This window comes from Aspergillus lucknowensis (genome assembly GCF_044049455.1).
Source record: "Aspergillus lucknowensis strain CBS 449.75 chromosome Unknown BJX67scaffold_14, whole genome shotgun sequence".
NCBI classification, from domain to species: Eukaryota; Fungi; Ascomycota; class Eurotiomycetes; order Eurotiales; family Aspergillaceae; genus Aspergillus; species Aspergillus lucknowensis.
Genome location: NW_027263558.1, coordinates 356,668 through 381,149, shown reverse-complemented (window position 1 = coordinate 381,149; position 24,482 = coordinate 356,668). Strand labels below are relative to the sequence as shown.

The window sequence follows — 24,482 nt, the reverse complement described above, 5'->3', positions numbered from 1 at the left end:
ATAATGTTTCTACTCTTCCCGGCTTTCACTATTTCGCCCTTTTCCCACGCAACTATTACAACTACCACCCTTATTAGCACCTGTTATTATATATTACTGCTATCTACTACTTCCTTGTTACTTTATTTCACATTTTCTACAGCTGGCCTGCTAAAATGTCATCTCTTACTATATGCCTTCCTGTAAGTACACCCTTGTCTGTAGTTTTATATTACTAACATCTCGCGTCGCAGGTTCATCTGATAGAGGTGCTTAGTTTAAATAAGGACACCCGCGCTGATGTAAGTAGATTGCCCTTAAGCTTTACTAAAGTAGATACTTACACTAGCTGAGTTAGTTAACTAGTTTGGTAGGAACATGAGACAGTTACTATTGCTTTATATAGTACAAAGTTCAAGTATTTTAAAAGGAGTAAGAAAAGGAGGCCATATTTAATAGCACATTTTAATAACAGAGACTAAGGTATTATTAAATTTCTGGGATGGCTATCTAAATATATATACCATGTTGGTTACAATAGACATGTGTTTGTTATTCTTTTTGGACTTGTCAAACTACTTACTATCTACCATAGTAATCAATACTAGGGATAGTTCCTAATATTCTAGACTACTCAAGGCTTAGCAAGGTCAGTTAACTAGAACAACCCATGGTATATTCTTACCTTTTGCTAGCTTGGTCAGGTGGTCGGGAATGATTTCGACAATATCTAGAAACTTAGCCGGGACTAGTTAGTCTGGTTTCTTTAGTGGCTTCGGGAGGCCAACATGATTGAAAGCTTTGGGGTGCAGGAGAACAAATCAAGGGCTGAGGTAAACCCCTTGGAGTCATCAGGTTTGAGCCCATCTCTAATTTTCTGTTCTTACTCAGTCTAACCGTGCTCTGGTCCTATAGGAAACTATAACACAGACCTTTTGCTTTGCTCACCACCTTCTTCTATTGACCCTTCCTTGCTGACCAGTGGCAATTATATATTGTCGAGTCCTGAGAACTTTCATCCCAACACTATCAGCAAGTTAGACCAAATATGGGACCAAATTATCATGTTGCCGGGAGACCAGAGTACTGCCAACTCTGCTAGCCTAGAGCATGTATCAATGCCTGTAGGGGCTGTGACATCCCCCAACTCCAATGCAGTCTATCCAACACCTGCTCTTTCTGTTATTTTGCTTCCCTTGACAAGTTCTAGCGGAAGGATAACACAACTCCAGTCTATTGGCATACTGCTATTAACTGACTGCCCTTATCCATCCTTAGCAACAATACCCATGGAACCTGCAACACCCTTTAGGTCTAATACCATTTAGTTATCCTATCCAACCCCCTCCACAAATTATATAAATTCCCCCCTAGTAGTAGGATCACATACTCTTCAGGGACACAGCATTTCGCGTGAGAGTAGGTCTTGATGTTTGGAGTTGTGCAGGGTGGTTGGGAAGAAGGGCATAGAGATCCTGGAAGGGGAGCAAATCAACCAGATCCTCGTGGCAGAAGATCTTCTTCTTGTAGAGGACTATTCTAGACTGCTACAGCCCTTACTAGGGTACAGTGAAGCTGATATTTTATCCTTATTAGCCACGCTCGGACTTCCTATCAAATGGAGGGGCAAATAGGGTGCTGTGGATTACTATAGACTGCTCGAAGCGATCAAGAAAAAGATACTGGTCCTTAGTTGCCTTGCGAAGCACATCGCACAGATTTTATTCTATCTCAACTGTTCCTGGCTAGAGAAGCACGGTAAGCTGGGAGTAACTGTTGCTATTTTCATTCTTGCTGCCTGCCCTGAGGAGCCAAATAAACTAGAGCTACTGAAGTCTCGCCGTGACAATATCACCACCCTTCATAAGCGACAAGGACAGCGATGTTAGATGCTTGTAGCATGCCTGGGAGCTGGTGTCTTGCTGTATGGCGGTGGTACCATAGACACTGTGTATGTTCTCCAGCGGCGGCTCTGCTCTTGTCAACTAACTTAGACCTATAGTATGAATAAAGGGTTTAGAGTTGCCCAACTCAAGGCTTTAATAGTATTTGTTTTTTGCACCTGACCAGGTACTATGCATCTCTTGCATTCTCTAGATCCTTTGATAAAAGCAATCATGCTTGGGGTTGCTATAGCTGATCTCCGCCTGGTTATTACTAATATCTTCATCCAACAGGAGAAGCTAGCTTGTGCATCTGTAGTAGACCAGGAAGTTTAGACAGGCCAGATAGCTGGGGAGATATGGCAGGCAATGGATGTGGAATCTGTTGCACAGGAGAGGATATCTAAAATTCTTCCTAATTTCTGACCATATGATCTTTAATTCACTGCCTCTTCGCTCGTGGTGTTTGGGTTTAGTGTAGTGGTTTCCCTTTATAGTATGACGGGTGATAGTTTAACTAATCTGAATCCTGTAGAAATACTATTGGCTTCTAGCGTGATAACTGAAGCAAAAACATATATGAACCAAATAATCTAGAATGTTGGGACCATCACCCAACCTTACATGGCATATCCTTGACTTCTATCTTGTTTATTTCTGCACCCATGGTTTCGTTATGAAAGTGCGTGTGGTGATGAGGCAGAGTCGGGCAAGCCCGGTTAATGTCCCTGGAGACCGGCGGTGCTTAGTGATTAGGGGATGCTGTATTTCGTAAGACACCGAATGCCAGTTCGACACAGATACGATGGCAAACTGACCTTTTGTAAATCCTGGATTGTCGTGACTGATGCCGTTGCTGACAGGAACTCTAGGGGGTCCGACTGCCAACAAGTGCTGTTGATCCCAATCACACCATCAGGCTTTAGATACTTCTGCATGAGAAACATCGTGATATTAGCCAAGGCTCGGAGTGTCTGGGTCTGAGATTGGTTTGGCTGGCGCTTGATGCAGTGCTCCAAAGCAGCTGTCCAGGTTCGTCAGCGGCGAGAGGTGTGGGTATCCGAATGATCTATACTGATTTGAATGACCCCATTTTGCCCTAGCAGGATATTGGAGCACGTCAAGGATTGATGTTTGAAGCCCTTTTCCAGTAAGTGTGATAGCCCATTAAGTACCTCTTAGAGTTAGTGCCTTTTGTTTGCTGTGGTTGTTTTGTGGTCCATACCTATATAAGTATCGAAGCCAGCTGAAGCTTAGAAGGAAAGATATCACAGGCAACCAAGTGTTCCAACGTCAGAGGCAGGTTATCTATAATAAAGTATGTCATGCCGTGGTCCTTGAAAATTTCCCTGGCAGAGATGATATTAGGGTATTAGGTCTGCTGGAGTACATGCAGCTATATATCTGCATTTTCCCTGGAGAATGCATGGACAGCAATTACTATAGAAGGGTGCTTGTTATGGATAGTAATAGATACAGGGCCTGCAAGATCACAGGTAAAAAGATCTTTCAATATGTCCCAGGGTGACCCTCTCTGGATAACGGGCGATTAACCTGCTTGGCTCTCACTTTGGGAGCTCCTGTGGTGAACACCTTGTGCATGACCAAGGGCATTCTTAGATTTTCCTTGCTTCTCCAGTTGCTTCCCCCCCTTGGTTAGTTTATGGTTGATTTGGCCTTGAGACTCCTTAGGCGCGGATACAGGGGTGGGCGCTAGAGGAGCTGGTTGTTCAGCCTGGAGAGAATTGGCGAAGATTTGTGTGAGTGGCTGGTTATCCATGGTATAGTACAGTATGTGACACCTTCAACCAGAGTTATGGGTGATTCTGGAGGACAGGAAGTTGAAACTTGTTGGCGGGCTTAGTTTTCGGAGGCAGGTCTCCTTTATGGAAAATAATTGGCTTTCAGAGGGCACGCTGAACTGTTGGGAAGCAACACTTCAGCGCTTCAGCGTTTCGGGCCTCAGCCACTACAAAGAGACTAGACCAACTGACAGCCCAGCTAAATATAAATAGTTCTTTCCCAACCTTAGAATATTGACATAAGAGAAGCCAAAGCTAGTCGTGGACTTGAGGTATGGATTTGTTGTTGACAGATTCTAAACAGCAACTAACTACAGAATAGCAACTTAAATACCAAGGTACTGCCAAAATAGAGCTTGATTATATCTCTTCTTAGCCATTAACAAGCCGCGAGATTGATTGGAACAATATGGAGCAATTATGTTAGATCTTTACCAAGAATAGTTGTCAGCGGCTGGACATCCAAAACCATGTGACTGCTACTATTTCCCGGCAGCACCTACAGAGAGCATGCCACGCTGTAGGAGTGACCTCTAAAGAACTCAAGTCTCATCAATAGCAATACCCCTGCCTCTATTTTGGTGGACACCAGGTCCAATACCTGCATGGGAAGCATCAATTAAAGGCCACTGAGGAGACTTTACCCCCCTTAGATTGGTGGTGGACGGTTGACTTATATCTGGATGGTATGGTACCCACTCACGACTTTTCTACCCAGACTAACCCTTGCTTGCAGACATTAGCCCAGACCTGTGGATTGCACTTGTTGATAAATATATAAATGAAAAGGCTCTAACTAATGGCGAAATGTACCAGAAAATCCAGTAGTATTAGCATGAGAGCAATGCGCTCTTTCAAAACTAGTAGTAGTCCTGCCTGTTGCTAAACAAAGCCAAGTGGCTTAAATAACTTACTTCCTAAGATAATATATATCTCTATACAGCATTTGACACGTTACTTGCGATCCCCGGGCTCTAGAATGGAATGAGCCTTGGGTCTTTGAACACTATTATGGGGTTAAAGTATAACAAAGTTGGTTTTCTCCCTTGCTATCTGTCTATTATCTAACTCCTTTTCCTAGGAGATTATTTACTACCTAATACATGTGAAGAATTTCTGGGTAACACTTGTTAACCATAACTGCACTTAGATGGCCCATATTGACCTATATATTGTTAACACGCTGCAGCTGTATGCCCCTTGGGCATCCACAATCAATTAGAAGATTGTGAAGGGGAAGATCCTCGGCAAAGAGGTTTTTTCCAACTTTAGTCGGTCTAAACATGCTACTATCTAGGAGAACCTACAGTCCCAAGAAGCGTGCAACAGTATCATACTATCCCTTTATACCTTTTTCCGCGACCTTAACTACCTAGGACTCTGTGCCAACACCATGAAATAGCTGGTTGTTCTCAGTAAGCAATACCTAATAGTTTGGAATGCACTAGTCCACAGTTTTCAACCCCACCATGCCAATAGTGATTGTCTAATCCAGACATCTGAAACTACTTTTTGTCGCCAGCCTGGATCTAATGGCGAACATATAACATCTAGATACCATTAAATCTGGTTATACGCCATGTGATATTACCCAGAGATGGCCAAGGATGTTCAGGGCAGCCAGAAGGCTAACCCTACCTGGGCAAAGGCACAAGTAAAGGCTAACAAGAGCGTCATTCATGCTATGGCCACCCTTGCACGAAAGTTGGGCTTTTATAATCTACAAATCAAGGCAATCTTGAAGCAATTGCTAGACCAGTAGATCGCACGAGCTGTATTGCTCAAAGCTTGGAAGCTAGATCACTACCACTATGCAAGGGACACTTTCAAGTCTCTGGTCAAGCAGATTACTGGTTGTTTTGCGCTTGCTATCCCACATGCAGCCCCATCAACACGTGTAACTAGCTGGGCGATCAAGCAGAAAGACCGCTATGGAGCTTTTCAGGAGCAAACCCAGCAGCTGGATCGCCTACACATCTTCTTTGACAATCTACATTCGGCGACCGTGTTGCAACGAAACCTCTTGTCCCTGGAGGTAAGGTGGTGTGTTTACTATGCCTTTTTCGGCAAGCCCTCTTCCCTAACCACTATATAAAGCACCCTATTAGGACAGTCATCAGACAACAATCCTCTCTCGCCCTTGTTTGTCCCTAATGGTGAATCAAGCTTCCAATTGGAATTAGTCGTGGAGGATATATCAGGGTTAGACTTTAGCAAGGGCCCATTCAATAACCATAGAAATCTGCTAGAGACTCGCCATGAGCAACATAAAAGATAGGAAGAAAGGCAGTATTAATAGTAAGAGCGCCAGATTCACCAGCAGCACATAGTAGAGCACGGGTTATTCCTACCAGAAGATATTTCTCTACCATCTTCTACAGAAGGGGAATCTGCTGTCTCCGAGGCCATAACTATAGATACTTTGGATAACTTGGACACCAAATTTTAGCATGGATTAGAGAGTGTCTATCAACAGCCAGCAGCTAGTGAAGATTTGGATATTAACAGTAAAGAACATGAATATATAGAGATTGATAAAGCTAAGCTATTGAACCAAGTAGAGGATGCAAATCTTGTGGTAGAGTATCTCGCTGCTGATAAGAATTTGACCTTCGAGGCTGGAAGCAATATGGATATTTCTGGCGTACTGGAAGAGACAGCTGTGGTGGACACGAGCATGAACTCACCTGTGCAAGCCTGACCTGAGTCAGTGGAAACCCAAGCTGAAATGCCAACTATATCATCACACTAGCCATAATTAAAGGCACCAAAACTCAGAGACAAGCATGGGGATGTGACTTGGCGACCCTACAATGCTACACAGAGAGGCAATTGCAAAGCAATTAGAAGACTACTCGCCCTTCGAGACCAGGCAATCACACGGGACGACATTACTAACTTGGCACGAAACACAGGGCAAAGCCTAGGTTCCGGCCCGCCATAATCAATTGGAGAGCATATAGAGCAAGAAACATTGCAGCTGGCTGACGAGCCAGATGTCCCTGCACGAATTTCTACGGGAGCGTTAGTAGCAGCTGCTAGTCAGGATACAGCCACTGAAACTGCGATGTATCCTGTTGTGGAACAGACAAGCGCATCTAGGGACTACTCGCAGAACTAAATAGAAGATATTGCTCCAGGTCAAGAGCAGTAAAACCTAGATATGACTGCGAATTCCAATACACAATCTTATAAAGAGCTACTATTAAACCAAGTCGCTGAAGCAGAACCACCACAGGATATCCCCACAGATGCAATGGCTAGTCAGTCACCTGATAAACAAGGGAGGAAAGCAGCACTAAAAAAGGACAAATATTAGAGGAATCTTAAATGGGCACCATATTTCTTAACTTGGAAAAGCAATCAAGAAGACATGGAACAGGAGCAACGCGCGATAGAAGTAGAGAAACAGCTGGTGGCAGAGCTGGTGGAGCAGGAACGCCTCGTGACACAGGCAATGGAAAGAGCTGAATATAAACAGCTCCAGCATAAAGCTACTGTGGAAGCAGTTGAAGAACTTCTCCAGGAAGAACAAATCGCTTGGGAACGCGCAGATACTCTTGCTCAGCTACAAACCCCCGGGACCGCAGGCCATCATGTTATCTGGCCTGTAACTGAGCTACCTGCTGGCTTGCCGAGTCTGATTACATGATTGTGGGAAGAGGGAAGCCAGCTGGATGATGAATTATGGAATAATGATGATGGAGGTGAAAACCTGACTGGTGCTGCTGAAGCCGGGTCCTCCCAATAGGACACCAGATAATACCTAGCCAATTTACCTGATCTGGAACAGGCCCAACGAGAAGCAATCGAGAGACAGGAGGAAGAGGATCTCCTGTTTGACTCTCCATATCTGTTAGAAGAAACTAATTACCAAGAGATGGAAGAGGCACAGCAGAGGGTCATAGTCACATTCCACGTCTACAAGCGTAGGGAATGGAGAACAATGGATATGGTGTCTGTAAGTCCTGATCACCTTGCTGAGGCACAGTCTATTGCTAATGGATATGCGCGGGACCCCAACTAGAATGTGTGTTTTTATAATGGCCAACTCTGCAAAGTCGCGGTTGATAAGTGCATTCGCGCCATGATTGATGATGGTAGTTTCACCGTCCTGATAAGTTTTGGAAGGGACCTTGTGGTGACCTGGCAAGTTGTCGCGTCTGTAGCAACACTACTCTGGACTATTGGCAATGATGGGCCAGATTCCAAAGCACATCGGGGATCCGCCTCCCCAGTACGCGGGCAGGATTATTCTAGAAAGCAGCTGAAAGCCAACACTAGTACTTCCCTGGCTAGCCGTGATTAAATGCCAGAGGATCCGGCTCTGATTGTGACAAGCACGACAACCCAGAGTTAGAGCGAGATATGTAACTAAAAAAAACTCACGCCGAAGATACCCAAGGTAGTACTTCAGTCAGTGTAGTATGTGCCACCCCGCCAGGCAGAGACAAATCCTCAGCCCGTGATGATTGTGTTTAAGGTCCGAGAAAAAGGCGGGAGTTGGAAGACGGCGCACGAGGTACTCGTTGATTGGTTGGACCTGTCAGCGGTAGAGCAAGCGGCAAGGAAGGAGGTGAGAAACTAAGGGGCAATGTTCTATGATAAGAATCTGTGGGTGCTCACACCAGCATAGTGCTTTGAGGCGGTGATTGAGGATAACACTAATATGATCTTTATGCACGTTGGGGGAAAGCTCACAATAGATGAAGACATGATAAGGTCAATCGCGCGCGATCTGGAACTGTGACGCGACAGATCATGGAAGATTTGATTATGTTGTGAGGGCCTGCAGACCAGACAGGCCACAGCTATGTAGTTCAACGACTGTCTAGGTCTTGCACCTGCCGTAGACACCAGTTGGCGGTCCTCCTTCTGTGGTAGTCATACGACCGTGGTCTGATGACCAGGCAGGTTAGGGGCGCATGGTCTAGCCTGCTAGGTGCTACCGCACAGGGTCTACGCACCCAAACCCACTGCCCAGGTCGTCAGCATCAGAGCCTACCACCCCAGCTCTCTGTTCTTGTCCATCCGACCCCTCCTGGTGTTCATACCACAAGCCCAGGCCAGTCCTCGACCTAGAACCCCATGCAGATCTCCTACAAACCCTTCAGACCACATTGGTCATGGGCCTATCAAATCCTAGTTATCCCGATACCAGGAACGCTTATCCCAGGAACAAGTAGATCCGAGGAACACATATCCTATGACGAGCCATCCCAAGATCATGCCATTTCCAAGACAAGGTGTCTCAGCAACGTCTGTCCCTTGGCAGCAGGAGACGCTGAACCGCTGAACCGCTGAACCGCTGAAGCGGGGGATCGGCTGTAAACCAATCATAGTTACGTAGCCAGTCGGCTGAAGGCGCCAGTACGTCAGCGCTCGCAGCCATCAATTGCATTCTCAGCCAAACAGACTCGTGGCCAATAAGATTGTGGGGAAATTTATCCCGTTGCAAGGCCGCTTCTCAGACAACGCAATTACCTGAGTCCATGAGCAGTCGTGGAGTGCAAACCCGGCCAAAAAAATGCCTCTCAAGGCATTGTATAGTACTGTAATGCTCGGTAATCTTCCAAATCTGAAAAGATGGATACTCGATAAAATAGACATATGAGGACGGTCCACGAACTGCAGACAAGTGATACTAGACTAGATATATTACTCAATATCCCCTGCCTAAGGAAAGTTCGAATTTGATTTCAGCCCTGCCAAACATTTCCTGAACGGGAGCAAATTGTTCCCTGAGTACCCCCCAGACACGAACATATGGGGGCGGGCGATGAGGCCACGCAGGCAGCGGCTGTGAGCCCTCAGCAATCGCTGAATACACGAATACTTCTTCTAGGCTCGGGATCCGCGAAGGGTGAGCGAGAAGGTCCAGAAAGTTGCTGACAAGCACGGGGCAGTGATCCTCGTCGCAGTCCATTATGTGCAACGATTTCAGGCTGCTTGGTAGGGTGTCCTTTAAAGCGACCACCTCGTGCCGGTCCAGAGGATGCAGGTTGAGGAGATTATGCACATGGATGTGGAGATCGCGCAGTCTTCTGAACTCCGTGAATGACCCGAACCACCTATCGCCAGGCGCAGGGTTATCTTCTTTAACAATTCCATCCAGTCTGGAGGATCCATCGCCTTTGTTGTTGAAGTGGAGGACCTCGAGACTGTGCTTCTGCCCTAACAGCGGAGCGCGGAATGCAAGCGGCCGAAAGATGAGGTATCAAGATCTGTTAATTACATTTTGGCTCTGGCAAATAAAGCGCTTCAGATTGGTGTACGAGTTGATCAGGTCTGCTGCGCCTTCCCCTAAACTCTGCGAGGCGTTCACTATGAGCGACTCTAGTGGTGAGGGCTGTGAGCGGGCGTGGAGAGCAAGATCGTCACTGATATCATGGTAATTTGGGAGTTGGAAGCTCTTCGAGCCCGTGCCCCTCTCCAAACGTAGGGTCTGAATAGACGGTAGGTAAAGGAAGGTAAGGACTAGGGAGACGGGGATGGTATAAAATCCCGAGAAATATTTGACATGCGTTGGGATCGTGAGGTCAAGTAAATTTAGGGCCTGCAAAGTCAGGATCTCTTTTAATGCTGCCCTGGAAACAACTATTGTTGTCCAATCCATTGGCCACGAGTAATTTGAGGAGAGGCTGGTGAGGTTGGGCACAAGCACGAGTAAGAGGGCAAACCACGCCTCCTGGTTGCCGTGCTCTAATTCATGACACCATAATCTTTGTGTTTCTGTGGAGTGATAGGTCCTCTTTACCAAAGCTTTTGTTTCAGGGCTCAGCGGTCCTAAACGCAGAGCGCCCGAGCGGGTGGCAGCCCATTTCTGGACCGACAAAGCACGGACGGAGGCTCCGATCTGTGGGTGGGCGAGTATGGCCTCCACGAGACGCCGAAACTGACGGCTGGAGATTTCAAAAGAGGTGTAGACGACGTCGTCTACGATGGCGCGCCAGCGGCGACATACGCGGCATAAGGAGAGTCGGTCCGTCAGGGTCACCACCTCGGCGGCGATTGCGCGAACGAGCTCGACCGGCAGACGATCCATCTTGGATGTCGAGCTGGATAACAGCACAGAGCTGAGGAGATATGCACTGAGGAGAGGTGCACGTTTTGCCCTGCTTCACGTGTGAGAGACGCCATCTCATAGTGCCGTGGCATCTTCTCGTATTCGTTCGTGTTCGCTTGTCAGCACTCGCAACCTCACAACGGCGATCATCTTCCACAGAATCGAAAGGCATCTTCCTGATGACAGCCCTTCCACTCGCGGAATGAACAAAGTGCGTGGAAAAGATCTTGTCACTTGACAGAGCAGGCTCGAACTGCTATAGCGAGACACTTCCTTGCATCGAGGTACTTTCTTATTTGCTTCCAAAATAACGCCTGTCATAATGTTCCTTGAGTTTCTCCCCATAAAGCGTAAAGCCTGGCTGCTTGAGTATACTCCGCTGCCGCTCGCCCTTATCACTCCCAACTTGCAGTCGAACCAGCACAACGAAAGGGCCGCCGAACTTTTAGGCGAAGCTGTCTCGCAGGACTACCTTATCGCAGCGAAACGCCTTCTGCTCGCCGGTGCGGGAGCGAATACTTACCCCAGGTTTTCCGAATGGCCCCATTTGCTCTGGGCCTCAAGTCGAGGTAGAGTTGATATGGCACGTCTCCTCATAGACCACGGTGCGGACGCGAGCGCGGTAGATCCAGCCGGCCACTTCCCTCTCTATCTGGCCTCCCTCAATGGCCACAGCGGTGTCGTCGATCTTCTCCTTGAACGCGGCGCAGATTTACAGCAACAGAGTGAATCCTATGGTCCTTGTCTAAATGCTGCTGCTCGATCCGGCTGTGTGGGGGTCATTCGTGTACTGATAGCACATGGTGGAGATTTATTTCCCAAAGTGCGCTCTGGGTTGACACCCCTCGAGACCGCTGCTCGGTACGGCCAGGCTGATTGTGTTCGAACCATGCTCGAAATGGGGTCAGAAGCAGCTGGAGAGAGGGACGGCTATACCGAAGGGGTTCGGACAACGAGGCTGTGTTTCGCCGTTGGCGGGATGCGCATGCTAAAAGCATATGATTGGGATAAGGGGGGTCCCGAGTACATTGCTCGCGACACAAAATGCTGGTGGGCAGATGGTGAAAAGGAGCGTCATGCTGAGATTCTTCGCATGCTGCTTGAAAGGGGAGCAGATATGGAGAGCAGGATAGGGGGCTTCACGCCACTCCATATTGCGGCGATTATAGATAACTGTCCTGCTTTAGAGGTCTTGATTGAGAAGGGGGCTAATGTACACGCCCTTTCACCTAGCGGACGGTCCGCTTTGGAGTTCGCCTCACTTGGGGGCCACGTGGAGATTGTAGAAGCACTTGAGAGAGCATCAAAACTACAATTTACACACTAATAAATTGAAGAAGCCATGACATAAGACGGCATAATCCAAAGAAAAAGAAACCGAAAACGGATACTACAGCACAACAGCAGGCTGACCGTTTGCGGAAGCTGGCCACCCTCCCAAGTTTACAAAAGATCAATCCATTCCTACACTTTCTGGAGCAACCCCCAACCCTCGAAATGGATCAGAAAGACCCTGATGAGAGACTTGTCTATCTGGCTTGCCAGCACATTTTCCATGGTGCTAACTCCTTGATCCGAAAGCGAAAGCCAGTAATGAGCTTGCTCCAACAGAACAAACCTGCCCTGACAGATATTCTCCGGGAACACAATATCGACCGCACATGTAATGTTGCCAGGAGACTCCTTGAGGATCAAGTTTTCCACTCAGCTTTGAGAGCTAAGATCTGATTTCCCGAGCTATTTGATGTGTCACCTGCCCAGAGCGCTGAGCGAGAGGCGTCGGAAGTGGAGGCGGCGAGAGACGAGGCCAATGCTGTGAGGGAAATCTCCGAGAGGGAGACTTCAAGAGACGTCGTGATTCAATCCAAGGCGCGACCAGTTAACGAGGAAAGTGATGAAATTGATGGTTGGTACTCTTATGAAAGAATGTTTACGATATTTGTTGACAGTATCATCAGCCCCTGAGACAAAAATCGGTGTCAATAATCCAATCCCATCTCTCTATCCAGTCTACATAAATTACCAAAGTCAACACCTGATCACGACAAGCATACAAAGATCGGTGGAAGAACCTTGTTTCGCCTATGCTCAAACTCACTTCCCGCAACTTTTGGAAAGAAACGGCTGGGACTGTCCAGAGGCTGTGGAGCTCACCGAGTGGACCGAACTTCTGCCCCAGTATTTGGGTAAGGTGGTTACCACCAAAAAAAGAAGCGCTCAAGAGTTTGGGGTTGATGGCGCTGCAATAGGAGCCACATACGTTGGAGGATGATCGATGTGATCCACCAAAGCGTATTTGGTGGGTTTGTGCGAGGGTGCGCTTGGATATGGGGTTTACAGGCTATGTAAATGCTCAAACAACTCTGTGGCTGCATTAGGGAAAGCTGGCTGATCACATTCCTACACCTTCGCAGACCGTGAGCGAGACTGTGGATGCGATGCTGCGCACGATTGATGGTGCTACACGGGAAACTGACGGTGGGAAGTGGCGCGTTTGGGACGGCTCAGAGTTTCCTTGGTAATTTACCTGCTCCTTTTTGCATTTGCTGAGTGCTACCTGACCTCACCCTATCTCTGCGAAGTGTACGAAGTAAGATCATCCGCGGCCGGTAGCGCTAGCCTTGATCCACCTTATTCAATAAGCCGCGGTTCTCTTCTTCCAAGATATCTGACATGACTTTTCCTATTTCTCGCACGCTAGGCCCGTCCCTACTACCACGAGTGAGCAGAAAGCTCCGTGTATGATGGGAGTAGTACAGCTTGTCATTCAAGAAGTAGGTATTGCCGAACGGGACGAGATGTAAATTCATCAACTGTTATGAGGACTAGCTGGTGGTGATCGCTTTCCATACTTGACGGGCGAGGTTTTCGTCGACCGTATCGTTGAGGAATATATTTCGGGTAGTAGAACCCTCAGGCTGGAAATACAAGTTGAGAACAAGGCTACAGAGGGACGAGAACTCTCCTAGCGCTTTGTACATTTTCAATTCGGCAGTCTGTCTTGCAGGCCGCTTGATTTGAAGTCGCAGCTCTTGGAGATGTGGGCAAAGTCCAGCCATCTTGTTGTGCTGGGAAAGATCAAACTGGGGGTACTCGTGCTGGCGACGTTGGAAACCGCCTCCCACGAAGAACCCGCTGTTGCATACCGGCTCCAGGATCAACCCCTTCAATGAGGGACCGTGTTGTTCGAGGATGCTGAGAACAGAAGCGGGGGACCGGAGACCGCGGAGGCAGAGAAATTTCAGGGGGGTGAACGTCTTTATTGCAGTAATTGCATCTATCGCATCTTTGTCACCTGAAGATGGACAAATGTTAGCCGTGTCCCGTTACAACAAGTGCTGGGATATACATGGGGAAGTACCAGGGTTACAAAAAGCCTCTCTAGGCCTTTAAAAAGCTTTGCAGCATTAATAAGTATGGTAGGATATATATATCCTGAGATATCAAGGGAGCGCAGGCAAGAAAGGTCTGTAATTATTGGCAGGGCTGGAAAGATATTATCATCAAAGTGGATAGAGGACAGAGTAAGCAACTCCAGATTGGCAATCATAGTTGGTGGAAAGACTGCCACCAGATCTTGCCATTTGCTTGCTACAAACTCAACCAGGGGCAGCTGGCGCGCAATCAGAAAGGTACGTGTGAGAATAAGATGCTTGAGATTCGGGGCCGCAAACATAAAGGGCAGCATTTCGTTCATGAACCCACGCGGTTCCTTTATGAGAAGCTCGGTATTGAAAGTGTCCAGCCGATCCCAGAAAATAATGTTGAAATCAATCTGACAGGCTTTACTGTGCGTCGCACCGGTGGTGGGGAGAATCCATCTTTGCACATTCAGCTCGGCGTAGACCACGGGCTGAGAAGACCAGATCTTCACCTTACAATACAGGTGATGTTTTGATAGAGCCTTGCGCAGCAAAGAGGGAAATCCACTCTGTATAAAGAAATTAAACTCCTCCAGGCACCAGAGTCGAGCGACTAGGGAAATCACTAGCTCCTATTGCTGGTGGTAGATGGGATTACTTCCACCGCGATCCATAATGCTCAAGCCACTACTACACGGAACGCCCGTTAGATGTGGTTGAAGGAAAGCCTTATTTGTAGCAGGATTAAAGACTTGAACTATGCTTGTACTATTATATCTTATACCTAGGCTATGCACCTTGTAAATAGGCATGAGACTAAGGCTCCAGGCATGGGCTAAGAATGGTTTGCCGAGACCCTTATTGCTTAACTATGACGTGATGCTCCGCAGAGTTTCGATAGTGGTAAACTTGATTGTGAGCAACCTGTAGTAGAATGGTGCCGCGATACTATAACAGGCGCGATTTATCAGGCTGAGTGCCGACAGCTCTGGTTGTAGATCATCATGTAGAAGCTATGACCATCAGCTGCTGTTAAAGTCCACGCAGGGTCGAGACAAAGCCCACGTACTATCAGACATATTTCTCTCCATATCTCGAGAGGGAGGGTCGCTATCATGCTGTCTGTCGTTTCGAGATGAGTGTCTGCGGCGGTAAGGGCATCTGGACAGTCAAAACACGAGCAGGCGGGGTCAACACGTGGCCTGCCTCCTTGGCCTCCTGTTGCTGGAGGGATTGCTGACATCAAGCTGGACGGCGAAAGCCCCCAGTGCTCGATCGGGTTAACTCGTGTCGGTCAGGTGACCCAGACCGAACACGACTCAGCATACTCTTCAGCGATGGCAGGCTCTTCAGCGATGGCAGGCTCTTCAGCGATGGCAGGCGCTTCGGCAGCGGCAGACTCTTCGGCGATGGCAGGCTCTTCAGCGATGGCAGGCTCTTCAGCGATGGCAGGCGCTTCGGCGATGGCAGGCTCTTCAGCGATGGCAGGCGCTTCGGCAGCGGCAGACTCTTCGGCGATGGCAGGCTCTTCAGCAATGGCAGGCGCTTCGGCGATGGCAGGCTCTTCTTTTTTGTATCCCCCTTTCTTCTTTTTCCCCTTTCTTTTTCCCCCGAAGATCGTTTTTGGCGTCTCAATATAGTCTTCGGGATGCTTCATATCTTTAGCGGTATTCTGGATAATATTATTCAATTCTGGAAGGTTATGTGAAAACCAATGGGCAATTATATCTTCGCTAGGCTCCGTGAATGGAGAATCTGTATTCAGCAATACTATTATAACTTCCCCGTCTGGATTGATAACGTGAGAAGGCGGATCCATGATAGTTGCTTGGCGTAGTTTCCCAGCACTAGAAGATGTTATCTTGCTTGGTATGTGTAAAGGGAAGAGAAGCTTTGGAATTGGGAATGATTGGGTGTGAGTTGTTGGCGGCCCTGGTATTTAAGTTTTGATTTCCTTTTCCCACTAGTGAGGGTGTGGCAGCGTTTGATTGGTGTTAATATTGGCAACTTGCATAACTATGTTGTTATTGCATCTGCATCTAGATGCTAGTTGTGTATGGTATTGACTGGCTCAGCATGTGCTGCAACAGATAATATTGGATACTGATTGGCTAACATTCCAGGCTCTGGTTCTTGCGATAGACATGTTCTTCTCAAGCCCGATGGACCCTCTCCAAACGCGAATATATTCATTGTGAATATGTATTTAGGTAATAATTACTATTATAGTCTATATACTCAAGTCAATATAATACTCTAAGCTCCATAGCTTTACAGAGCTTAGAATATTTATTTTGGTATCTTGTAGCAAATTCCTGGTACTTGTTAATACTATATGGGATTGGTTTGCCATCCTTATAATCATCTGCTATTAGTATAACAGTCTATAGAGCAGGCAAAATTGACAGAGTTAGCAAAGAAGACTTGTTCTAGCCTTCCCATTCTATATCCTTGATAAAGAGAATCCTGAATTAAGTAATAGAAGTCTGGTAGGAAGCCTGTAGCTCCTTTAGGCGTTTAGAATTACTTGTGATATCACAGCTCAACCAGAGAAGGTCTTGAAGTAGATTAAAATAGAAAGAGCATTCTGGCAAATCTGGATGTTAAATCAAGGCATATGATTTTAGTGTATATAGACAGGATTCTTAACATATCTAGAGAGCAATTAAAGGCAGACACTTTTTTAATAGGGACTTTGTCTCCAAGAATCTCGAGCTAAAATCTCTCCACAGGAGTGTACTAAGGGAGCTAACAGGACAAAGTATAGTGAATTCTTTGTATCCAGCATCATCAGCTAATTCCATGGATTTGTTATCAATATCGTCCGTGAAGTCAGAGCGTTCATCATCATCAAATTCCTCCTGGATTATAGCTTTGATAACCTGTGCTGCAGGCCATGTATATTCCCAGATCTTTAAGTGTAGTTCAATTAGCAGGATTATGAAGAAGGACACACGGTAAGAGCTGGAATATGTATCATCAATACTCTCAGAGATTGGCTCCTGCCTTTCTGCCGCTTTGGTCATAGATAATGTCGAGATATCGCGTTCTAACCTTGGACGCTTTTGTGGAATATAGTTATTAAAGGATTGCCTTTCTATCATCATACTACAGCAGGCTAGTTAGAGTAAATAATTGTAGTAATATTTCCTGACTGCTTACCTGGATTATTTAACAGCAAAAACTTACCAATTTTTTTGGAGTTGGTTTGTGTTTGACCAGGTGACGTGAATAAATATATAGCCAAAGTTTGCAGGAATACATGCCAGGCAGTCCAGATCCTGGATGGAGCAAAGAGAAAGCGATTACAAGAGAAGAAATGGTGGGGTGAGCGCCTCTTCAACGAAACGGCACGGGCAGCAACGATCACATGATGTGTAACACGTGATAGGATAGGCATCAGCCCGCATCAGCTGATCCTGACATACTGTAGAGGTTTTGAGAACTTTCCTACTCAATTGCCCACTCGCCTGCATCTCACAGCCTTAGACTGCCTTATCCGGCCTGCACTTTCACTTTGCATTTAACACTGTCCTTGAACTGCCGTCCAGTCCTCTTCCGGAATGTCGAAGGTTCCAAAGGAAGGTGGGTTGTATGCGAATTTGACAATTCTATTTTTGACACATCAGAACCCACTGGTGTAGATTCTGCTCAAACCCTCCATTCAACCTCGTGTATCCACACCCTCTGATTGGCTTGTGATTGGCTGGGATCCATCAAGCCGCACCATTCCTCGCCCCTCTGGTTCTCAAGCTGAGGGTGTTACAAACTTCAGATTTCTCGACCACCGCCCTTGGAGTGATTTCCGATCCCTTCCAGCAAACATCCGACTGAATTCCACCTCAATCTCTTCCCATGAAAGATTCCTGTGCATCAATTCACGGAGAAGCTTGTCTTCGGAATTTGAATCAGGACGGGCCTGTTGGCGGCTTGGGAATGAAAGAGATGCTTCTACCCTTGTCCTTGTTTTAGGGCCGCGTGTGACCCACTGGTCAGGGGATTCTGTAAGATTGCCTTGATTTGCGGAGTACGAAACCCAGCTTCCATGCCACTTCAACTTCGGTTTTATCGGGTTCGGTCAACCAAAATGAATACGTCCGAGCCCCTATGCGAGCCCAGCACTTCTGTGTCCGTCTAATTTTCTGCTGAGATGCCCGCCTCAGCAGTTTCAGTGCGACAATCCCTACGAACATGAGAGCTATGGCAGTAGGAGACGCTGAAGCTGTAAACCAATCAGACGTACGCAGGGTCGCGCTGAAGGCGCTAGTCCCTCAGCGCTCGCAGATCAGCTGCATCCTCAGCCATGCAGACTCACGACCAATTAAACCCTGCTTATTGAAACTTGTTTTTCTGGCTTGCACAGCACGTATTGGTGGGTTCCTGGCCCTTCCTATTGAGGAGGGGAAGGAGACCGTTTCAGGTAACTCCTACGTCTACGGAGTTGACCTGTCGTTGATGCCCACACAGAGCTCCACTCCCCCTGACGTGCCCCCTACAGCAGGAGCGTTGTCGAATACCAATCGTCATCTATTTTGACAACGCTTCGAGCGCGGACCATAATGGTCTCCGCTCCGAGAGGTCTCCCGCTTCGTCAGACACAACATTCAGGCGAGTAAAGCCTCTTGGCCAAGCCGCGTTGGGAATTACCGCAGCCTCATCATCGCCTCTGCAGATCGATCCCTATTAGAGGATGGCGATACATTGCAGCGATGCGTTGCCGGAAAATTCAAGCGGCAGAATGAGTCACGGTCTAGCCTTGGGTAGCATCCCTAGAAAGATCGTCCGTGTTAGCAGCTTGGATATCCAACCAGATCAATCCACAGCCTTTCCCTGGATGTAATGCATAGAGTTCGCATCCATATCAAGCCTGTGCCTCATGATTGCCTGTTTCAGCTCCTTTTATTCGTGTTCTTATTGCAAATTAATAATGCACACGATGATGAGGCATCTGAGAAGAGCATGTCAAAATGGTCCGTAGGAGCCAGTACCCTGCCTGACGGCTACCTGACAGCATGCAGCATTCAGCGACATCTGTTGCCAATACATGCATGCTTTTCAATCCAATCGCAGTGGGAGTACCTAACAACCAAGTTGGCCTCTCTAGGATATTTATCATGCTAAAGGTCCTTCTGTTGCAGGAAAATAACTATTCTCTATATATCCAATTCACGTGGAGTACTTCCCGAGAAACAAAGTATCATAGTTACTGTGTTAATTTTACAACTACACCTTATATATCATTAACAGAGTCACTTTAAAGTGACTTCTCGCTGTTGAGCACGTGAAAAGAACGGCCGCCCCTCGAGTGATCTCTAGAAAAGGTAGGTACGCTGAGGAAAGATTTAGTCGTCAATGGGTTCTGGGATCCTATCATTGGGGTTGGTACCCAGCTGAAGATCGAAAGGACCCGGCACGTCAATTAAGGTGTCTCTCCAACATAGAACCTTTTCGTAAAGAGGTTGAAGGGCTGCTAGCCTCTAATACCTGTGCTGATGGGAGGGTTGAGTGTAAGTGGAAGGGTGTAAGCAATGCTGACCTGTTGGTTACTCTCCTTGTGTTGGAAAGGTCAGCCCCTCCGGAGGAGTCTCAGAGAGAGACACAAGGCAGAATCGTGGCAGCTTCCTCGATATCGTATTTGTCATTCCATTGGCAACGTAGTATCCTTGATCTACATGACCGTGTTGGTGGTGGTGCGTGCGCTAGTTGTTTTGGGATCCAATCCAATAGTCTGTAATTCATACACGGCTGCAATGCCGTGGTGTCTTTCTTTGGTACCCATACTACTCAACCAAATTTCTTGCTATGCTGGGTCTAATATACCCTCTATGCAGGTTCTTCTCGATAAACTGGAACAATAGAACCACTATTGTTCTTCTGGTCGTGACAGAGCTTGTACAGGTGCTATGAGCCTTAGCTCTGCTGTTGTGTCTATCTCACACTCAATATTATGAATGTTTTAGCATTGTTCCTTGCGTGGAGGATGATTAATATCAATCATGCACTGTTACTCTCTTGGACAGCCATACTTCCAGACTCAGCCTTGCTGCTGCAGCCAAGAATTGATCACCCCCAAACAGAGCCCCCAAGATCATCCCACAAGTATTCTTGGCCTCGTATATGTGTGATTGATAGTCCCGTTGGCGGCGGGAATATCCCGATGAGCAACACAGCCACGGCCCCCAACTTGAGAAAGTGAGATCTTAACCTTGAAAGGGTTAAATGCTGCAAAAAATGTCTCAAATGCTGAATTGATACCCTAGAAGCAGCGGGACAAAGGGTTATAAAAGAAAGGGAGACTCCTGCTGAGTGACATGATTATCTCTCGAACAACAATCCCAAAAACAAGAACTCAATCCCAGCATTCAACAAAACCATTCATTCAACAAAACCATTTATATGTACAGTCTTTTCCCCTCTTTCCTACTCCCAAGGGATGAACTGATAAAATCCCAGTCGACGGTTCAAAATGCGCTTCACTACTATCGCCGTGTCTCTTCTTGTCTGCCTTTCGGGTACCCTCGCTGCCAGTATCGACACTCCAGTCCTTGAGAAACGTGATTGCTCATGCAGCTGTGTCGACGACTGCTCGACTAACTGCCCCGCATTCGGGGGTACCGCCGGCAGTCAAATTGCTCAGGGCCTTTGCCTTGCTACCTGTGGTGATTCATGCGGGTGTGGTCCGACCGAGGTGTGCAACAATAAGGAACAATTTGAGAAGCTTTGCGAGGCAATGAAGGATGATCCGGAGGTTAGTGTAATTATAGCAGCACTCATATGCCAACTCGCGGACATGGAATAAGTTCTAAAGGCGAGGGGAATACCTGTCTCGGGGCGTGGAGGTTTGGATTGGAGCTGTGCATGAACCTGTTTATTTACTTCCATTGATTGGATTGCTGGGCAGGTGCGTGTCATAAAATCCAATCGAGATGATTGTTTGCCAGTTAGTTTCCAGGAACTCCCGCCACGCTGTATATGGGATGTTTACGTGCCCGAGAATCAGATGTGAAACTTCACGGTAGATCGAGACAGTAACTCTAGAGGCGCGCTATCCCCAGTTATTCGCAAAGTAGTACAATGCTCGAGCAAGAGTGCCAATGCACCAGACAGGCTGGGAAAATTCGGCCGCTCCCAAGAAGAGTAGTGCGGAAGGTCCAGAGAGGACAATTCTATTGTTACCAAGGGAGCCCTGCACTCTGATCTTCTTTGCAAAGCCTTTGTAGCAGCCTGTATGTGATATGTATTTGACACTTCTTTCGCAGTCATGCCAAGTGAAAGGTATGAGTCGACCCATTGGCGTTCATCGATTGACGGACAGAAATCTAGTTCTAATTCCCTGAGTCGAGGCAAAGCCGCAAGAACGGATGACAAGACATCTACGTCCTTATGGTTCTCAGCAGTGCTTCAGCAATGCTTCAGGCCGACAAAAGCAGATATTATTGGCCAGAAAGCCCCGCAAATAAAGCCTTGGCATGGACATACAGAAATAGACTGAAGTAGGGCCCCACTTATTGAGACCACGATTATATCTTTCCGTAATGCCGAGGGAAACTACTCCCACCACGCCGGCACTGATCGAGATCGGGTCGGTCATCTCGCACGGGAGAGAAACTTGGCAGCAGATCCAGAGTGGGCAAGGCGCGTCGGGGGCAGCCTGGGTTATAAATTCCTTTCTTCAATCTCAGCCTCGTTTTGCTTCTTTCACCGACAGTATCATCTGGAGAGTATGATTGGCTCCACGCCGACATCGCCGTGGCTGAGACAAGGCTGAACTCGCCATCCAAAGTACTGTCCAAGAGCGAAAACAACCCAGCCCTCATGTCAACAACGTCAAGAAAGATGAATCTCCACGACCTCCCCAACGAGCTCATCCTCTCTGTCGCAAATCATATCGAACGGGAGTGCCATCTCTCCCACCTCGCCCGCACAAGCAGACACCTCTACACCGTCCTCACGCCCATTCTCTACAGGGGCAACATCAAATACGGAAAATGCTCCGGCCTGAAGGCCCAGCTCACCCCTCTCAATCCACCAAATTTTCGCACCAACTTCTACCAACAAGCGCAGGAAGATCTGCATGAATATAATCATCCCTCTCCGCTAACGACCCCAGAGGGGCTCCCACTGCCGCTCACAGACAAAATCCGCACCCGCGACGCAGTGATTGCGCAATTCGTGAAATACGGCGCCAACCTTGACGCGCTTGTCGAAGACGAGCGCTACAATATCGGAGATCCACCCCTCCAGCATTACCACCCCCTCCTGCGTTACCACCCCCTCCTGCATTACCACGCACATACGCGGAATCTACCTGCTGTAATTCTCCTTGTCAGGCACGGCGCGGGCGTCCATTTTCCTAATCCACTCTTCAAACTCACGGCGCTCCACTTGGCCGCTCAAGAGGGTAGCCCCAAGATCATCCGCTTCCTTCTCAGCAGCGGGGCAGACGTGCATGCGCGCGACGACGAGGACAGGACCCCGCTACATTACGCCGCGGAGGCAAGGCACGTCGCCGCGATCCGGATCCTGGTTGAGAGTGGTACGGACATCGATGCGCAAGACGTCGATGGGTGCACGCCGCTGCATGTCATGATGATGAATAGGAAGCCCGCCCCGGATAAGAGGTGTACCCCCGCGCTGCAGGTGATGCTCGAGTTTGGTGCGAAGAGTAATCTTGGGATATTTGAAGATGGGAAAACAGCGCTGCATGTTGCTATTCTCAATCAGCGGGATATGGACTTTATAGAGCCGCTGATTACGGCGGAGGGAATAAATTTAAATGCCCGGACTGTTGAAGGACGGACACCGCTATCTTGTTGCATCGAGAGAGGGAAAATGCAGGTTTTCATGCTGTTAGTCAAGCAGGGCGCTGACGTCAGCACAAGAGACGAAGATGGATGCTCCCTTCTGCAGAACGCGCTGGAAGACGAGGACCGCGCGTGGGAGTGCTTACCGACTCTGTTAGAGAATGGGCTGTACACGCTGGATTCAGATGCCGGGGGCAAGACGCTGGCGCAGCATCTGAAGGAGCGGAATTGGGTGTATACAGTGAAAGGCCGGGTTGAGGGAATGCCTGAGATAGACAACCTGTCAGATTCGTGATGTATTAGATGACCAAGAGCCAAATACTTGTGTCCGGATAATCAATCACAATGCCTCTCATTGGACTCGACAATATGATAGATACAAGGGGGGCATACTTCCCAGAGATGCCAAAGATCTTGTCTGCCCGATGTACCGAGGCACACAGTGGGGTCAGCCAACTCCAGTTCCGTCAACCTTGAGGCCAATAAACCCCGGGGCATCAAGCAAAGTACCTCTCCCTAAGCTACAAAATGTCCAACCATCCAGCTACCACGACCAGCACAGCACACTACCTACAGCACGCCTACGCCCTCTCCGGAAACCTCCGACAGTCCTTATACTTGCGTTTGACCTTGGCTTGGCCGCACATTGTTGGAGAGGCTGAATTTGGTGTAGAAAGTCAAAGTTGTAATGCTGATCCTCAACATTGTGTGTTTGAATCGCGAATTGAGTAAACGAGCGTAAATACATGCATAAAAAAATAAGCTTCCCAGATTCAGATAGAAAATCAAGGGTTTGGCCGAGATCCAGGAACTTTCCCCTAGACTGCTTCCCTCTATGCTCCCTGGCTTTGGATTCACGACACAAAAGTCGACGGATTACTGGAAGATGCCATATTGGGAAACAGGTTGGATAATTCAGCTAAGATCCTGAGCAGTCCCTGTATGTACAAGGGCGGCCGTGAAATTGTCCTAAACAAACTTTTTGGGACTTCTGACCTCACGCCCATGAACGATAGTATGCAATATTAGCAATCTTATTGCCTCAAAATTTCCATGACACGCCGAAATGTGAGTTAAGGTCCTTGTAATCATTGACCATGTGTACCCTAGAGGCTTCCACTTAAGTTCCCGCTGTGTATACTGTACAACGAAACGTTCAAGGTGGCGAGCTTTATCGTGATTTCTTCTTTCCCTTGGCTTTACTTGCTGCAGGTTGCGGTAGCGTTTCATCCCCTATCTCTTTCTCTGTTTCCTCAGGTTGTACAGTATAGTATTCCGAAACAGCAAGCAATTTGCTTCGTTACCATAGCTGCAAGACAGCACCGCATCACATCAAGATGCAAGCCGTAGGTACATTATCGTAGAAGCAGACCAAAGTCAATATTCCTAGTGCCAACCCATAAATGCCTTGACGTCAGGATGCTGAAGCGCTGATGCGGGGGGTTCCGCTGTAAACCAATCAGACACAGCCAGTCTCGCGCTGAAGGCGCTACTTCCTTGGCGATCAATTGCATCCTCAGCCAAACAGACTCGCGGCAAACATGAGCCCATTTTATTGGATCCTAGAGCCTCGCGAATTAACTGGC

At 47.7% G+C, this 24,482-nt stretch overlaps 11 protein-coding genes across 11 annotated transcripts; 7 read left to right on the top strand and 4 right to left on the bottom strand.

Moving 5' to 3' along the window:
* Positions 1 to 2,513: 2,513 nt before the first annotated feature.
* BJX67DRAFT_371441 (uncharacterized protein) lies at positions 2,514 to 3,642 on the bottom strand (the record flags this gene model as incomplete). Its single annotated transcript, XM_071031085.1, has 5 exons — positions 2,514 to 2,624; positions 2,681 to 2,886; positions 3,135 to 3,198; positions 3,304 to 3,368; positions 3,417 to 3,642. 5 exons carry the CDS (start codon positions 3,640 to 3,642, stop codon positions 2,514 to 2,516), a joined length of 672 nt encoding a protein of 223 aa, XP_070887363.1.
* A 1,619-nt stretch (positions 3,643 to 5,261) lies between these two features.
* Positions 5,262 to 8,270, top strand: BJX67DRAFT_387423 (uncharacterized protein; the record flags this gene model as incomplete). Its single annotated transcript, XM_071034215.1, has 5 exons — positions 5,262 to 5,422; positions 5,483 to 5,517; positions 6,619 to 6,743; positions 7,146 to 7,302; positions 7,435 to 8,270. 5 exons carry the CDS (start codon positions 5,262 to 5,264, stop codon positions 7,689 to 7,691), a joined length of 735 nt encoding a protein of 244 aa, XP_070887362.1. The 3' UTR covers positions 7,692 to 8,270.
* BJX67DRAFT_350654 (uncharacterized protein) lies at positions 7,217 to 8,469 on the top strand (the record flags this gene model as incomplete). The annotated part of the gene is made up of 1 exon (XM_071028839.1): positions 7,217 to 8,469. A coding segment is annotated over exon 1 (218 nt), but the record flags the coding sequence as incomplete, so codon positions are not given.
* An 857-nt stretch (positions 8,470 to 9,326) lies between these two features.
* Positions 9,327 to 10,709, bottom strand: BJX67DRAFT_380179 (F-box protein; the record flags this gene model as incomplete). The annotated part of the gene is made up of 2 exons (XM_071032740.1): positions 9,327 to 9,833; positions 9,900 to 10,709. The coding sequence occupies 2 exons, from the start codon at positions 10,707 to 10,709 to the stop codon at positions 9,327 to 9,329; spliced, it is 1,317 nt and encodes a 438-aa protein (XP_070887360.1).
* A 343-nt stretch (positions 10,710 to 11,052) lies between these two features.
* BJX67DRAFT_380178 (ankyrin repeat-containing domain protein) lies at positions 11,053 to 12,057 on the top strand (the record flags this gene model as incomplete). The annotated part of the gene is made up of 1 exon (XM_071032739.1): positions 11,053 to 12,057. One exon carries the CDS (start codon positions 11,053 to 11,055, stop codon positions 12,055 to 12,057), a length of 1,005 nt encoding a protein of 334 aa, XP_070887359.1.
* Positions 12,058 to 12,132: 75 nt separating this feature from the next.
* BJX67DRAFT_350650 (uncharacterized protein) lies at positions 12,133 to 12,464 on the top strand. The gene has a single exon (XM_071028838.1). It carries the CDS (start codon positions 12,228 to 12,230, stop codon positions 12,456 to 12,458), a length of 231 nt encoding a protein of 76 aa, XP_070887358.1. The 5' UTR covers positions 12,133 to 12,227; the 3' UTR covers positions 12,459 to 12,464.
* A 2,372-nt stretch (positions 12,465 to 14,836) lies between these two features.
* BJX67DRAFT_350647 (uncharacterized protein) lies at positions 14,837 to 15,331 on the bottom strand. Its single transcript, XM_071028837.1, has 2 exons — positions 15,162 to 15,331; positions 14,837 to 15,105 (listed from the first exon to the last, which is right to left on the bottom strand). The coding sequence occupies exons 1-2, from the start codon at positions 15,207 to 15,209 to the stop codon at positions 14,962 to 14,964; spliced, it is 192 nt and encodes a 63-aa protein (XP_070887357.1). The 5' UTR covers positions 15,210 to 15,331; the 3' UTR covers positions 14,837 to 14,961.
* Positions 15,332 to 15,352: 21 nt separating this feature from the next.
* BJX67DRAFT_55648 (uncharacterized protein) lies at positions 15,353 to 15,988 on the bottom strand. The gene has a single exon (XM_071035161.1). It carries the CDS (start codon positions 15,909 to 15,911, stop codon positions 15,387 to 15,389), a length of 525 nt encoding a protein of 174 aa, XP_070887356.1. The 5' UTR covers positions 15,912 to 15,988; the 3' UTR covers positions 15,353 to 15,386.
* Positions 15,989 to 16,809: 821 nt separating this feature from the next.
* BJX67DRAFT_350642 (uncharacterized protein) lies at positions 16,810 to 17,388 on the top strand. The gene is made up of 2 exons (XM_071028836.1): positions 16,810 to 17,200; positions 17,255 to 17,388. The coding sequence occupies exon 1, from the start codon at positions 16,895 to 16,897 to the stop codon at positions 17,051 to 17,053; it is 159 nt and encodes a 52-aa protein (XP_070887355.1). The 5' UTR covers positions 16,810 to 16,894; the 3' UTR covers positions 17,054 to 17,200; positions 17,255 to 17,388.
* A 3,011-nt stretch (positions 17,389 to 20,399) lies between these two features.
* On the top strand, positions 20,400 to 21,144 carry BJX67DRAFT_350639 (uncharacterized protein). Its single transcript, XM_071028835.1, has 2 exons — positions 20,400 to 20,490; positions 20,546 to 21,144. The coding sequence occupies exon 2, from the start codon at positions 20,559 to 20,561 to the stop codon at positions 20,889 to 20,891; it is 333 nt and encodes a 110-aa protein (XP_070887354.1). The 5' UTR covers positions 20,400 to 20,490; positions 20,546 to 20,558; the 3' UTR covers positions 20,892 to 21,144.
* Positions 21,145 to 21,739: 595 nt separating this feature from the next.
* Positions 21,740 to 23,308, top strand: BJX67DRAFT_55575 (ankyrin repeat domain-containing protein). Its single transcript, XM_071035160.1, has one exon. The coding sequence runs from the start codon at positions 21,908 to 21,910 to the stop codon at positions 23,189 to 23,191; it is 1,284 nt and encodes a 427-aa protein (XP_070887353.1). The 5' UTR covers positions 21,740 to 21,907; the 3' UTR covers positions 23,192 to 23,308.
* Positions 23,309 to 24,482: the final 1,174 nt, after the last annotated feature.

Coding starts and splice junctions, on each gene's coding strand:
- BJX67DRAFT_350650 (XM_071028838.1), top strand. CDS start 12,228: ATGGATCAGAAAGACCCTGATGAGAGACTTGTCTATCTGGCTTGCCAG.
- BJX67DRAFT_350647 (XM_071028837.1), bottom strand. CDS start 15,209: ATGATAGCGACCCTCCCTCTCGAGATATGGAGAGAAATATGTCTGATA. Junction 15,106..15,161: donor GGAGAGAAATATGTCTGATA/GTACGTGGGCTT, acceptor TGATGGTCATAG/CTTCTACATGATGATCTACA.
- BJX67DRAFT_55648 (XM_071035161.1), bottom strand. CDS start 15,911: ATGGATCCGCCTTCTCACGTTATCAATCCAGACGGGGAAGTTATAATA.
- BJX67DRAFT_350642 (XM_071028836.1), top strand. CDS start 16,895: ATGGATTTGTTATCAATATCGTCCGTGAAGTCAGAGCGTTCATCATCA.
- BJX67DRAFT_350639 (XM_071028835.1), top strand. CDS start 20,559: ATGCGCTTCACTACTATCGCCGTGTCTCTTCTTGTCTGCCTTTCGGGT.
- BJX67DRAFT_55575 (XM_071035160.1), top strand. CDS start 21,908: ATGTCAACAACGTCAAGAAAGATGAATCTCCACGACCTCCCCAACGAG.